At 45.6% G+C, this 12,915-nt stretch overlaps 1 protein-coding gene across 3 annotated transcripts in view; it reads left to right on the forward strand.

Annotated features, from left to right (window-relative positions):
* UBE3D (ubiquitin protein ligase E3D) overlaps positions 1 to 12,915 on the forward strand; it is a 151,394-nt gene that overhangs the window by 54,466 nt on the left and 84,013 nt on the right. For all 3 annotated transcript variants that reach the window (XM_085882246.1, XM_085882256.1, XM_085882236.1), the window contains 2 exons: positions 9,366 to 9,462; positions 9,635 to 9,854. In XM_085882246.1, the coding sequence (XP_085738372.1) occupies positions 9,366 to 9,462; positions 9,635 to 9,854 (317 nt within the window). The remainder of the gene's footprint in view (positions 1 to 9,365; positions 9,463 to 9,634; positions 9,855 to 12,915) is intronic.

Genomic DNA, 12,915 nt, shown 5'->3' on the forward strand with positions numbered 1-12,915 from the left:
CACCTTTTGAAAAGAATAGGCCATTGTTGTACTGGTGCCTTAATTATTATTTTTTCTTTTATAGGAGCAAAGCTCATGTAAGAACACGGTACAACTGACAGTGGGAGAAACATCAACGGAACGAGCAAACAGGAAAAGAGGAGAGGGAGGAGGGAAGGCAACGCTGAGTAGCAAGTAAATGGTTGGGTTAGGAAAGCTTAATGGGGGGTAATAAAGATAATGGACAAAATTGGGGATGATGAGAGATGGCGGTGCACTGCTTACTTGAAACCTTGAAGGGAAGTATGAAACAGACCGCCTCTGGGAGGTGGTTCTATACACAGGAGAAGCGAGGAATAGCTATCGTGTGCACCCTGCGGCTGCCGGTTACATCATTTTCTGGGGCACGGCTCTGCCTCTGATGCAGTACCCTCTATTAGCAGTAAGCTGGTACTCATTACACTGACCTCTGAAGGATGACAGGCAGAGTCAACCCCACCTGGTATTAATTCGATGGTTGACAGGGGCTCAAACTCCAGACCCTAAGATCTTAAGCCAACCACCCTAACCGTTAAGCTAACACCAGGCTGAAGTGAGAAATAAAAGAGTTGAGTTGTGTAGTCAACCTGGAATGGCAACACCTTGGTCAAATTCCTTCCCTGACTAATGCTGGAAGAGCAGTGGCAAACCACACATTGTTTTCCCTCTGGTGATCACTTAGGCAGCACAAACGATGGAAAGAGCATGACCATGAATGGAATGGAACCACTCTTCACATGTTTGCATATTCATTTCCAGAATTTACTCACCAACACTCCCCTTTCCAGCATTTCAACATTTTAAACTGTCATCCCTCCTTCATTGTTTTCCAAGGCCTCCCTATTATCTATAATAATTAATGTTCCGGTTCTGGTTTTAGAGCAGCGAGAGGTCTCCTTTGGGGCTCCCTGTTGATGTTCTCAAAGCTAAGTTTCCGGTTGTTATTTGTCCCGTTTTAACTGTTTAATTTTCTCACCTACATGTTACTGTGTGTTGCTAGTTCGGTTTTGTTTCAAAAATCGTGCTATTTTGTGAGTATTTTTGTCGACGTTCTTACCTGTGCTTGAGGCCTAGGCCTAGGCTTGAGGCCTACCGGTTCCACTCGGTGTTCGATCGGTTTTTTTTTTGTTTGTTAGTTTTTTCTCCCCATTAACTTCAATTTCTATCCTCCCCATTACCTTCAATTTTGATCCTCCCCACTTTCCAAACATCCCCCATTCTCCCAACTAATCTCTTTATCTCAAAAAAAAAAAAAAAAAAAATACCCTACAACAACACGCTCACCTTCTCCCGATTCTGCTTCTTCTTCTTCCTCTTAACTTCCTCCTCGTCTTCTTCCTCGATTTTTTTTTTATTTTTTATTTTTATTTATTTTTTTTTTTTTTTTTACACTTCCATGACCTAATCTGTTGAACTCTCTCATATATTAATATTAACAACACCAAAATATGTATATATATATATATATATATATATATACCCAACAACAACAACACGCTCACCTTCTCCCGATTCTGCTTCTCCTTCTTCTTAACCTCCTCGTCTTCTTCCTCGATTTTTTTATTTTTTTTTTTACACTTCCATGACCTAATCTGTTGAACTCTCTCATACATTATTTTTAACTACAAAAACGATCTTATAATGCTTCATCTTCCTCTCTCACACATGTGGTACTCTTTACTGTTTCACAATGCACTACTCTTCTGCTATTTTAACAGACTGCTCTCATTTCGACCTCTCCTTCATTCCTTGCCTAAAAAATCCAACTATTACAGCGCTTCTTCTCTCCATGCTCTGAATTCGCCTTCATTGCATCCATCAAGAATTGTGTTAAATCGCATCTCTGACCTAAAACTTTTAAAAACCACAGTTTGCCATGGATGCTCGCTTTCCATCAAACATTCTTTTTTCCAACTTCAGTGCCAACTCACCCCCTCACCCCTCACTCTCACTCTCAAAGCAACCATCCCACTCTTCTCCCACCAAGCCTGCCACTCACCTCTCTCAAAAATCCCCCACCTCACCTTTCTCCCACCTTTCATCCCCCTCACTCTTCCTTCTCAAAGTTGCCCCCCCTCTCATCCACCAACCTGCCTCCCTCCACTGCCCTCTCACCTCCATCTCTTCACTCCACCTCCTCAAATCCTCAACTGCCTTCTTCCTTGTCTCTTGTCCCCCCTCTCCCCCAGCACCACAGAGCCTTTTCTCCTCCTCATTCGGCCCCCTCCCCTCGCTGTTCTGCAATACCCCACACTCCTTCAGCAACCCTCCTTACCTGCCCCCCTCATCCCTTGTCCTACCCTCCCCCTCCCCCTCCACCTCCTGCACCCAAAGCCTCCTCCCCTTCCTCTTCATTAAAAGTGTGGACCTCAAATATCCGGGGCCTTCGCTCAAACCTTTCAGATCTTTCCATACAGGTTGCCACTGACAAACCAGACATTATCTGCCTAACAGAAACTTTCCTCTCCCAAGACGTGTCTGACTCCCAAGTATCTCTCCCTGGCTACTCCCTCTTACGGTATGACAGACCTGAGCCTCGTCCTGGTGGAGGTGTTGCTCTCTTCATCAAAGACTCTATTCCTCACTCTCCATGCACTGTCCTCACTCCCCCACACCCCCAGGAATACCTCTGGCTTCGGCTTCCCCTCCACTCCCACCTCATGTTTATATGTGTACTGTACCGTCCACCGAACAGTGATGACTCCATCTACACCTCACTATCCGAAAACATGGACCATCTTCTATCTTCTCATCCAAACTCTCTCTTTCTCTTATGTGGTGACTTCAATTGTCATCACGCCAGTTGGCTCGGTGTGGGTACCTCTCTCACCTGCCATGGCACCTCAGCAAAAGCTTTCTGCGACTCATTGGGACTGACTCAATCGGTCAACTTCCCGACCCGGATCTCAACCAATGGTACTCCATCTCTTCTGGATCTGATTTTGACAAATTTCCCTGACAATATCTGCTGCTCTTCCTTCGCTCCAATTGGTTCTTCTGACCACGTCCTTGTCAAAGTGGACATCTCTCTGGCTGTTATCAGAGAACCACCTCACCGCCGTCGAGTCTGGCATTTCACTCAAGCCGACTGGCAGGGTCTCCGAGCAGCCATCAAACTGACAGACTGGTCTCCTATCACTACTTTCTCAAACATCAACTCATCCTGGGAATTCTTTCAAAGAAACTTGCTCTCCCTCATGCACAGATTTATCCCCTCTCGTGTTCAGTTGTCTTACCCTTCCTCCCGCCCTTGGTTTACTGAAGCTTGTGGCGAGGCAGTTGTCCTGAAACAACTTGCCTTTGCCTCATGGAAAGCAAACCCAACTGAGGGCAATCTCAGTTCTTTCCACAAAGCTCGGAACAAGTGTGTATCTACCCTCAGGAGAGCCAGAAAACAACATCTTTCTCATCTCAAGTCTGAACTCTCAAACCTCTCTCCCTCCTCAAAATCCTGGTGGCGTTTAATCAAATGTTTCTGGTGTATGTTCCCCCTCCATCCCCTCCCTTACCTCAAATGGCCGCACTGCTGATTCCACACGTGATAAAGCTGAATGTCTAAACTCGGTGTTTGCAGCTAAATCTTGTGTCCTAAACCCATCACTATCTCCACCCACTTTACCCAGTCGCACCCAACTGTCCCTGGACTCTGTATCCTTTTCTCCTGACAAGGTGGAGAGCTTGCTTTCAAACCTCGAGTCAGATTCTGCAACCGGTCCAGACGGCATCAGCCCACGTGCCCTCAAAGCCTGCTCTTCTGCACTTGCTCACCCACTCTCTGTTCTATTCACCCTCTCATTTGCCCAAGGTCATCTGCCATCTGCTTGGAAATCTGCTCACATCACTGCCCTGCATAAAAAAGGTGCAAAAACAAATCCCTGTAACTACAGACCAATCAGCCTTCTCCCAATCATCAGCAAGGTGATGGAATCCATCATCGCCTCAGATATGAAATCCTTCCTCTTCTCCAATGGCTTGATTTCCAATCATCAATTTGGTTTCAGACCAGGTCACTCTACCCTGGATATGCTGCTTCTGCTCTCCCATCAATGGATGGAGGTCCTCAATGCCAGACAGGAAATCCGAGCCGTATCCCTGGACATATCACGTGCTTTTGACACAGTCTGGCACCCTGCCCTACTCACCAAACTCTCTTCCCATGGTATTCAAGGCCATCTCCACTCATGGCTCGCAGACTTCCTCTCCTGTCGCAGTCAACGTGTGGCCCTAAATGGAGTTCTTTCATCCCCTCTTCCTGTGCAGGCTGGAGTTCCTCAAGGTAGCGTTCTGGGCCCTGTTCTTTTTCTGGTTTTCATCAATGATCTCTCCGACTCTCTGGAAAATCCTCTATTTCTCTTTGCCGACGACTCCACCCTCTGCTGTACCATCTGTCATCCCTCAGACCGGCAAGCAGCAGCTTCTTCACTCACTGCAGATCTGGATAAAATCACAAACTGGTCCAAAACGTGGAACATGTCTTTCAATCCAGACAAATCTCACACTCTCACTATGTCTCTTCGAAAGGACCGTTTAGAAAACCCCCCATCCACTTTCTCAACAATCCTCTGGAAGAAGTCTTTTCTTTCAAGCTTCTAGGTCTCACTATCTGCCATGACCTTTCCTGGGAAAGTCACATTTCCAACCTCGCCTCAAAAGCCAGTCACCGACTGGGAATCCTCCGTCGTGCTAAGTCCTTCCTCGGCCCTCTTGAGCTCCTGACCACTTACAAAGCTTTTGTCCGTAGCCTGATGGAGTACTGCTCTCCCCTCTGGGCTGGTGCTCCTGCCTCCCACCTTTCTCGGCTTCACGCTGTCGAAACCAGGGCATTTAAGATCATCGGCATCTCCCGCAATGAAGCTGAGTCTTTGGGCCTCTCACTCAATCACCGCAGGTTGGTCGGTGGTCTTTCTGTCTTCTACCGACTCCTCTCCAGCCTTGCCCCCCTGCTCTCTCTGCGATTTGTCCCCACCACATTTCCACAGGGCGCTCAAGGTCCGCCAACAACCCCCTTCTGGTAAAACTACCAAAATCACGAATCACTGCTCATCTTCACTCTTTCATTCCTCTTTTTCCAGCCTTTGGAATAAACTTCCTCACTCTATTCTTTCCCATTCTTCCCTCCAGGCTTTCAAAACAGCTGTTCACCACCACCTCTTATCTTCCCCCATCCAAATCCTCGATCTTTTCTACCCCCGATAATCCACCCAAGCCCACTTCCTTCATTTCTCCTGCTTTCCTTCCTGAAAGTCCCTGAAATGTCCATCTTCTCTTCGCCATGTTCCCCGTCCCATCCCCATCCCTCTCCCTTCCACAGTTCACCTAATGTGTCTGTTCCCCACTGTTTTGTCCCTTCCACTCCCGCCCCTCTTGTCTCATGCCTCCTTGCTGTGAGTTGTGTGTTAGTTCTCATACGAGCCTCGACCAAGGTATACAAAAATAAAAATAAAAAAAATGTCAGTGTGTGTCTCCTCCATCACTCCAAAACCATGAAACTTTGCACCCTGGAACTTTGCATGCATATTAAGAGAACTCCAAGGAAGTGCATGAGTTTAAATTGGGTGTTTGGGTTAATTAAAACACCCCTTTTGAAGATAATTGACACTTATTAAATGATATGCATTATCAGGCGCATCCTCGGTCACCGCTCTCTGTGGGGTCTTAAGGCGCATCCTGGGTTACCTCGCTGGGGTATTCACCATGTTTTTTGGCCTGCTCAATGATGCCTTGACTTGGAACACGCCGCAACGATTTCTTAACGATAAAAAAAAAAATTCTTCACTTTCCTCACTCGTATTATCAAATGCTTGTCCCTCATAGCTACGAATCGCTGGATACATTGCAATGCTTATAAACGCCCGGAGATGCCAGCGTTCGTGGCTTTATTTAAATTTCTGCACATGCCATAACCTTGAGAATCTCTTAAACTAAATCAAATTACGAAATTTAAGCACCAGATTTGAACTTAGCAGCAGTTTTGACTGCTAACAAACTGTTAATTTGTCTAATTCGGACATACTGTTGTGGCCAAAAACATTGGCACCCTTGCCCTTTTTTCAAATAATGCACCATTTCTTCCAGAAAATTGTTGAAATTAAAATATCTTTTGGTATCCACATACATATTTCTTTTGTTTGCAGTGGAACAAAACAAAAAAAGCTGAAAAAAATCACGAAATCAGCTTATTCCACACAGAAATCCTAAAATGGCCCAGCCAATATTATTGGCACCTTTTAGAAGTTGTTAGAAATAATTAGATTTCAAGCAGGTGATTCTCCTTTACTTTAGAATTGAATTGACCTGTGGTGAGTTTCAGGTACCTGCAATATAAAAGCCACTCATTCAACCAATTTGAATAGAGAAAAGGAGTCATTCTGCTGTTTTGTGTCACTGTGTGTACCGCAATGAGCATGGAGAAAAGAAAGAAAATAGAGAATTGTCTGAGGAGCTCAGACACAAGATTGTAGCCAAGCATGGACAATCTCAAGGCTACAAGTCCATCTCCAGAGACTGATGTTCCTTTGTCCACCGTACACAATGTTATCAGGAAGTTTAAGGCCCACGGCACTGCAGCCATCCTCCCTGGACGTGGCCAGAAGAGAAAGCTTGATTGAAGATTGTAGCAAAGGATTGTTCGAATAGTGGAGATAGCACCTCGATCAACTGCCAAACAGATTTGAGCTGACCTTCAGACATAAGACACGACAGTTTCAACTCGCACCATCCGTCGCCCACTCAATGAAAGGGGGTTCTATGGTAGGAGACCCAAGAAGACCCCACTGCTGAGAGAGACAAAAGAAAGCCTGACTGGAGTTTTCCAAAACACACCTGAACAAGCCAAAATCCTGGGAGAATGTCCTGTGGACGGATGAGACCAAATTCGAGTTTTTGTGAAGCACATCATCTCTACGTTTACAGAAAACAAAATGAAGCCTTCAAAGAAAAGAACACCTTCCCTACACTCAAACGTGGAGGAGGTTCTGTGATGTTTTAGGGTTGCTGTGCTGCCTCTGGCACTGGGTGCCTTGAATGTGTGCATGGCATCATGAAATCGGATTACCAGGCATTTTGGAGTGCAATGTTCAACCCAGTGTCAGAAAGTTGGGTCTCCATCGAAGATCATGGGTCTTGCAGCAGGACAATGACACCAAACACACTTCAAAAAGTACCCAGGGATGGTTCAAGACAAAATGCTGGACTGTTCTGAAGTGGCCAGCAATGAGTCCAGATCTAAATCCCATTGAACACCTCTGGGGAGATCTGAAAACAGCAGTTGGGAGAAGGCAGTAAGGTACCCTTCAAATCTGGGAGAACTGGTGTAGTTCGCATAGGAAGAGTGGCCCAAACTGCCAGTAGAGAGGTGCAAGAAGCTCGTTCATGGCTATAGGAAGCCCTTGACTGCAGTTACTTTGTCCAAAGGCTGTGATACCAAATATTAAGTTTAGGGTGTCAATAATTTTGTCAATGCCATTTCTTTATATTTTCTGATTTAAAAGGATATATTAAGTTCTGAGTCAACAACAAAGGTTCTGTAATATTAACAGTGAAGTAAGGAATTGTGGAGACCAAATACTTTTGTCAATTTCAACTTATTTTTGGAGTAAATTGTGAGTTATTTGAAAAAAGTGCAAGGGTGCCGATATTTTTGGCCACAACTGTATTTGACATTTCGGGCATCTCCAGGAGGTGTGTATTTAATATGACGGTTTGGTAATTGCTAATTCGTTGCGAAACCAGCTGTTACTTATCAACCATTTAATTGGAGTGCTTGCTTGAGTGCTTAAGCCAGTTGCCGAGTGCCTTCCAGTCAATAGCGGTACAGTTCGTTTCCCGATTGGGATGTACATTCGGCAGTTGCTACAAGGCAGAGGTACATGCAATTCTAAATTGGATATTTTATATGAACAGGGTGTGCTTTACAAAGGTTATTTGGTTTCTCTTTGAGTTTCAAAGCAAAATATATTTGATAACACCCAATTTCTGAGCCATTTGTCATATTAACTTTTTTTCTAAATTACAGAACCAATTTTTTTCCTCCCCTCACATGACGATTGGTAGCACATCTCTTTGAAACGTCTATAATGCAACTTTGTTTTTTAATTTTGTTTATTGAAATTCCCCCAAAACAAGGGTGAAAGCTCCTCAAGGTTTTTGGTGTGTGTGTGTGTGTGTGTGTGTGTGTGTTCATCAAGCATAACATATCTCTCTGAAAACTCCCCTACCCCCACCTCTTTCTCTCTCTTTGTCCCATCCTCGCTCTAACCCCTCCCAATACAGTGCAACTCTCCTCTCTCTCTTTCTCTTTCTCTTTCTCTTTCTCTTTCTCTTTTTCTCTCTCTCCCCTCACCCCTGTCCTGTCTTATCTCCGTCTCTGGACGTTTCCGGACAGTGTTTATCTCCGGACATGTCCAGGCGGTGTTTGTCTCCAGATGGCTTGGCTCCCGACGTGTCCAGACAGTGTTTGTCACCAGATGGCTTGGCTCCAGATTCATTCGGGCAGTGTTTTTCTCCGGCTGCCTTGGATTCGGATGCGTCCGGGCAGTATTTGTCTCCGGATGTGTCCAAGCAGTGTTTATGTCCTGACGGGAGTTTGTCCCTGTACGTGTCCAGGCGGTGTTTGTCTCCGGGCGCGTCCGAGCAGTGTTTATGTCCTGACAGGAGTTTGTCTCTGCACGTGTCTGGACGGTGTTTATCTCCGGACATGTCCGGGCGGAGTTTGTCTCTGTGCGGTATTTATATTGTGACACATGGACAATGGATTTCAGACATTATTTTGTTTCGATCTTCACTGTTATTCTATGTAGAATAATTTTGATGAGACAGTATGAATCGTAATTAACACTTCACCGCACGTCTGCCTTCCCTTCCTCTCACCGCCTTCCCTTCCCTCACCCCTCCTCACTCTGCCCCTCTCTCACCCCCACCCCTCTCTCTCCCCCCTCTTTCTCCCCCCCCATTACTATTCCATCAGCGAAGCAATGGGTGGTATTTTCTCATTTATAATAACAAAAGAGAGTCTGTGTGTGTGTGTTGGTTAGTCTGTCAATCAGTCAGTATGTCTCCTCCACAACTCCAAAACCATGAAACTTCGTGGCCCCAAACTTTGCAAGCCTACGAAGGGAACTGCAAGGGATGGCATAAATGAAAATTGGGTGTCTGGGTTCATTAAAACACCCCTTTTGAAGATAATTAACGGACTTATTTGGGAGTCCAGAGGGAGGGTGTGGATGGGAGTGTGGAGGGAGGGGAAGGGGTGGGAGGAGGGACATGGCGTTGCCCAGCAATGCCAGGTACCTTTGCTGTTATAGTATAATTTTTTTTTTGTTGTTGTTTCCCTACCTGCCACAACCCAGTACCTTGCAGACGATCTTTGGTTTCTCAACTGAGAAACTTAAAATCCTTTCAGATTTGCTGCCTTTGCTGTGGTATGGAACTACTGAAACCAAACAGGTGAGTAAAGAGGAGAGTTTAGTGGAAAGGATGGGTGGGGAGTGGGAGGGGAGGGTGAAATGGTATAAATGGCACGAAATTGAAAGGAAGAGCATTCCTCTCCTCCATAAGTAATGTTCAACTCATTTTGTCCTGGTACTTGTAATTATTAATTTACACCCATTTCCAACAGCCAAGTCCTTCGTGTGCTTTCTCTCCCTTCTGAAAATTGGCGTGCTGCGGTGGGGTCCTGGCATTGCAATTGCCATGGCAATGGCTTGTCAGCAGAACAAATACCTGGCATTCTACGCCCTCGAGTTGGAGATTACCTGCTGGGGGACACTCAGCTTTTGTTGAATGGCCAGCATATTGCAAGGGCTATTGTTAGCAGGGCAACTGCTGGCAAGGAGATGGTAAGGAGAAACAAGGAAATGCAATTGAACTTCTATTATATATTCACACGACTTCCATGTGCTTGAGTTTGTGATTGTGGGATATGCTATGATACGCAGACCAATTATGGCTAACTTAAAAGCTCTAGTTTTTATGGTCATTTAAATTTCCCCATATTTTACTTATTCACCCAAAGACAAGATGCAATTAGATGGTGTATGGCATGTGATAGGTTTTTTTAGTGTGGGTGAAAAGACATCCGAGATGTTCGGGTTCCAATTCCAGTCTTTATTAAACCGCAGCCATAAACCTCTGGAAACCCTTGTTGGGAAACCCCTTACTGGAAATTGTCCGATAAACCAAAACTAAAGCATATTCACTTATTGTGAAACCAAAAGCAAAACGATGCCGCCACACTACTCCCCTTTCCAAGTGTGTTAATCAAACAGAAGGTGCAAACAAAATGCATAATGGTGGAGAATATGAGATGTAGACCGCCAATGTGAAATAAGTCACAGCAAAGAAATGGCCCACAAGCAAAATGTACTCAATAAATATCGTGCTGGGAAGTTCATATGACACCCAGAGCGAGTCGTATGCGGCGGTAAGGGTATAGTTGTCGGAGATGTCAACCCATTGGTCATTTGGAGGGTCAGCTCTGATGCTGCATCAAGAAAAGCCAGTTTCAAGCAAACTATGTGGACTGTATCACGGCAACCGTTAATATTGAGTATGAAAGTCTTCTCGGAGCATTGTATAACTTTGTAAGATACGTCATAAGGTTGCTGCAAGGATTTCCGGACAGCATCACGCTGTACGAATACGTGGCTGCGCGTAAAAATTCCTGGGGAATGAAAACCTGGCATGATGAAGGTGTATGTGTCAGTGTCACCTGGAGGCCGTGCATGGCCAAATGAAGTTGGTTGGCATAGTTAGTGGCATCGGACATTGTGTTATTGGACACTGAGAAAAATTCTCCTGGGAGACGAAGTGGTGCTCCGTACATTAGTTCTGAAGTCGAGCATCCAAGGTCGTCTTTCAGAGAAGCTCATGTACCAAATAGAGCCATAATTATGACGTACGTCCAGTGCGTGGAGTTGTCGTGTGCTTTCAGGGAAAACTTGAGTTGGTGGGAGAAACGTTCCACCATACCATTCGCTGTTGGACACGGTTGGGACCCGGGAGTTGAGTCAGCTCATGAAATAGAGCTGATTTGAACTGGCTGCCATGATCCGTCGTGACGTTTAATGAAACGGCAAAATGTGCGATCCAGGTGTGGACAAAAGGCCTTGGCGATGGTAGGTCAGTGGTGTCAGCTCTTGGTGTAGCTCCCGGCCAACAGGTGAAGAGGGCAAAACAATTCAGTAAATAGAGGTGTCCATTTGAAGGTAGTCGGGAGTTGACAAGATCTCTGTGGACTCTGGTGTTGAAAAGCGACCGAGTGGTGTGACAGTATGCGGTTGGATCTTGGAGCGCTGGCAGTGAAGATACTGCACGGCCTAATGAGCATGTCGGCATTGATGCGTGGTCAGACGTAGCGAGTGGTGATGAGTCGCTTGGTTGCTCAAATACCTCGGTGCACAAGTGAGTGAAAAGTGTCGGAAGACTGTATGACAGAATGCAGCAGGAATGAATCGGCATGACTGTCTCGTTGATGTATCATGCACGAGGGTAGTGTTTGTTCCGAGGAGCTGTTCCTCACGAAAAGTAAGCGAACTGGTTGCAAACTGTACATGATGGAGCTCCATGTCCTACCATTGTGCTGCTGCAAGTACGTTAAAATCAATGGCTGGTGTGTTGGAAGAAGACAGCGCCAATACCTCGATGTGTGAGAGAGTGTCAACCTCCGAGTTTGCGATTCCTTTGATGTGCTGGATGTCGGCGGTGAATTGCGAGATATAACTGAGTTGGCGAAGTGTGTGTAGAGAGTGAGGGTCCAAATTGGTGGATAGAGTGAAAGTTAAAGGTTGTGGTCGGTCATCACAGAGAATTTGTCTGGTCTCTAAGAAGTGGAAGAAGTGCCTTATCGTGATGTATACAGCAAGTAATTCCCGATCGAAGGTGCTCTGCTTGCGCTCTGTTGGTTTCAGCGTTTTAGAGAGAAGGCCATTTGATGCCAGTTGGCATCGATAAACTGGTGAATGGCCGCACCCACCATGACCTCAGAAGTGTTTACCTTCAGGCTTGTTGGCGCCTCTGGCTTCGGATGAATCAGGAGCGAGGTGTTTGTCAGTGAGTCTTTGATGGTGTGGAAGGTTGGCTCTGACCATCAGAACACTTCAGGGTGCTTATTAGTTGTGAGTAACTCATTTAGCAGCTGCTGCGTTTGTTGTCGCTGCGTTTGGAATACATCGATGGTAAAAGTTTACAATGGCCCAAAAGCTCTCTCAGTTTGCGTTGAGATGATGGTAACGGGAAATCTATACTATAAAAGTGAACTTGTATGTTCATTTGTTTATGTATGCTTCAAAAACAAAAAAACTGTTAAACCAAATCCAACCACATTTTCCATGCTGCTTAAGGGTACCCCAAGTATGGTTTCTGTCGAGTTCAAAGTTGGGCGGAGACTCCAATTATCTCTTTGTAAATGTGTAACGTGTTATTGTTGTGGAGCCGGGCGTCGGTTGCGAGCACGACCACTAGGTGGAGCAGTAGGATCGACTCGACCGAACACCCGGAATCTAGATCGTCACCCTCGGACAACTCCGAGGGTATGGGTCCCTTACAGGACCGTGAATTGTCAATAAATCAACCACGTGGTAAAGGGTTATTTGCCAAACTTCAAAATACCTAGAGGCCCACGTGGCAAACTACCGAGTCTTCACACCCTCGACGGAACTCCAACGGGACGAGTCGTTTCCGTGCTCAACCCGTGCGTAACCCGAGCGGATGGTTACCGAGGTCCCGTCGGTCCAAATGCACACAACTACGGCAACAATGGCCTTCTTAAATTCCCCAACATGCACCGTGTTATACCAATGAAGAAAACACAGAAACGTGCTAATACATTTAACGGGGGATTTATTTACAATAGGGAAAGGGGAGACAGAGCATATTTAACCCCGAATATAGTCATGCAAT

This window comes from Eptatretus burgeri, chromosome 1 (genome assembly GCF_056783735.1).
Source record: "Eptatretus burgeri isolate ZD-2024b chromosome 1, Ebu_testis_v1, whole genome shotgun sequence".
Classification (NCBI taxonomy): Eukaryota; Metazoa; Chordata; class Myxini; order Myxiniformes; family Myxinidae; genus Eptatretus; species Eptatretus burgeri.